General features: G+C 39.9%; 1 protein-coding gene across 1 annotated transcript; it reads left to right on the top strand.

Moving 5' to 3' along the window:
* The first annotated feature begins 233 nt into the window (after positions 1-233).
* Positions 234-590, top strand: LOC145816198 (uncharacterized). Its single transcript, XM_082912493.1, has one exon. The coding sequence runs from the start codon at positions 234-236 to the stop codon at positions 588-590; it is 357 nt and encodes a 118-aa protein (XP_082768619.1).
* Positions 591-1,104: the final 514 nt, after the last annotated feature.

The following is a 1,104-nucleotide window of genomic DNA, read 5'->3' on the forward strand; positions in this document are numbered from 1 at the left end:
GCTGCTTTTGTTCACTGTTTTTGTATGGTTGCATTTGATTATGTTGTATGTGTAGCAGTAGGCAGTACAGTGAGATATGGTCAAACGTGGCTGAGTCGTTTAACAATTGGATCTGAGAAGCGTGCCATCTACCTATTATGCAGTTGGTTGATGCTATTAGGTGTCAAATTATGGAACAAATGTCGAAGCGAATGGTGAAATGTAATAGTTGGACCGGCTAGATTTGCCTGAAGATGGAGAAGAATTTGGAGGCTGAATACAAAAGTAGTAGGGCATGGATTGTAAGTCAATCGGATGAGAATGTGTATGAGGTGCACTCGCATCTGTCGGTTTCGATTGATGTCCCCAGGTATACATGCTCATGTTGTCAGTGGCAGGTCAATGGGTTTCCGTGTTCGCACGCTGTGGTTGTATTTCGTAAAAGTGGAAGGAACATATATGATTCAATTGAGCCTTATTATCACGTTTCTAAGTTCAAGGCAACGTACTCTGAGTCCATTTACCCTATTCTGACGGTTGAGAAACCCATGGCCACAACCACTGATTACCTCATAGCACCGCCTATTGTTAAGCACCGCCTGAGAGGCTGAAATGGAAGAGGATTCCATCAAGCGGTGAGGTGGTGCAACGAATTCGGTATAGCCGATGTGGAAAGATGGCTGACCATAACAGGAAGACATGCAAGTGACCGATTTAGCCATATCATATTTTAAAACTCTAAGTTCATGTAACTTTATTTCTATAGTTGAACATTGTCTACAAGTTGTCTGTGTAAGTGGTAACGGCCTTTTTACGTTTACATTCACGTTTGAACGTGTTGACGTTGCATTAGAGCAAGTCAAATTAATTTTCACACGTCTATAATATCTTCATATTAGTTACCGTCATGTTTGCTTTGCAGTATACGTTATTGGTTGCGAGTAATTTTGGTTAGTCAATGCTAGTATGTTAAACTTCTCACATGTGTTTATTACATTATGATATGGTAGTACATTTTGTTGTGTTTTTCACAAAACAAGTGCTTATACAGACCATTTTTCCTTACGGTGTTTGCCTTTGTTATACTGTGCCAATAGGATATGGGCCTCAATTAAATTTTCAAGC

The sequence above is a fragment of the Camellia sinensis genome, unplaced genomic scaffold (assembly GCF_055761805.1).
Source record: "Camellia sinensis isolate YWXY unplaced genomic scaffold, ASM5576180v1 Unanchor3, whole genome shotgun sequence".
Taxonomy (NCBI): Eukaryota; Viridiplantae; Streptophyta; class Magnoliopsida; order Ericales; family Theaceae; genus Camellia; species Camellia sinensis.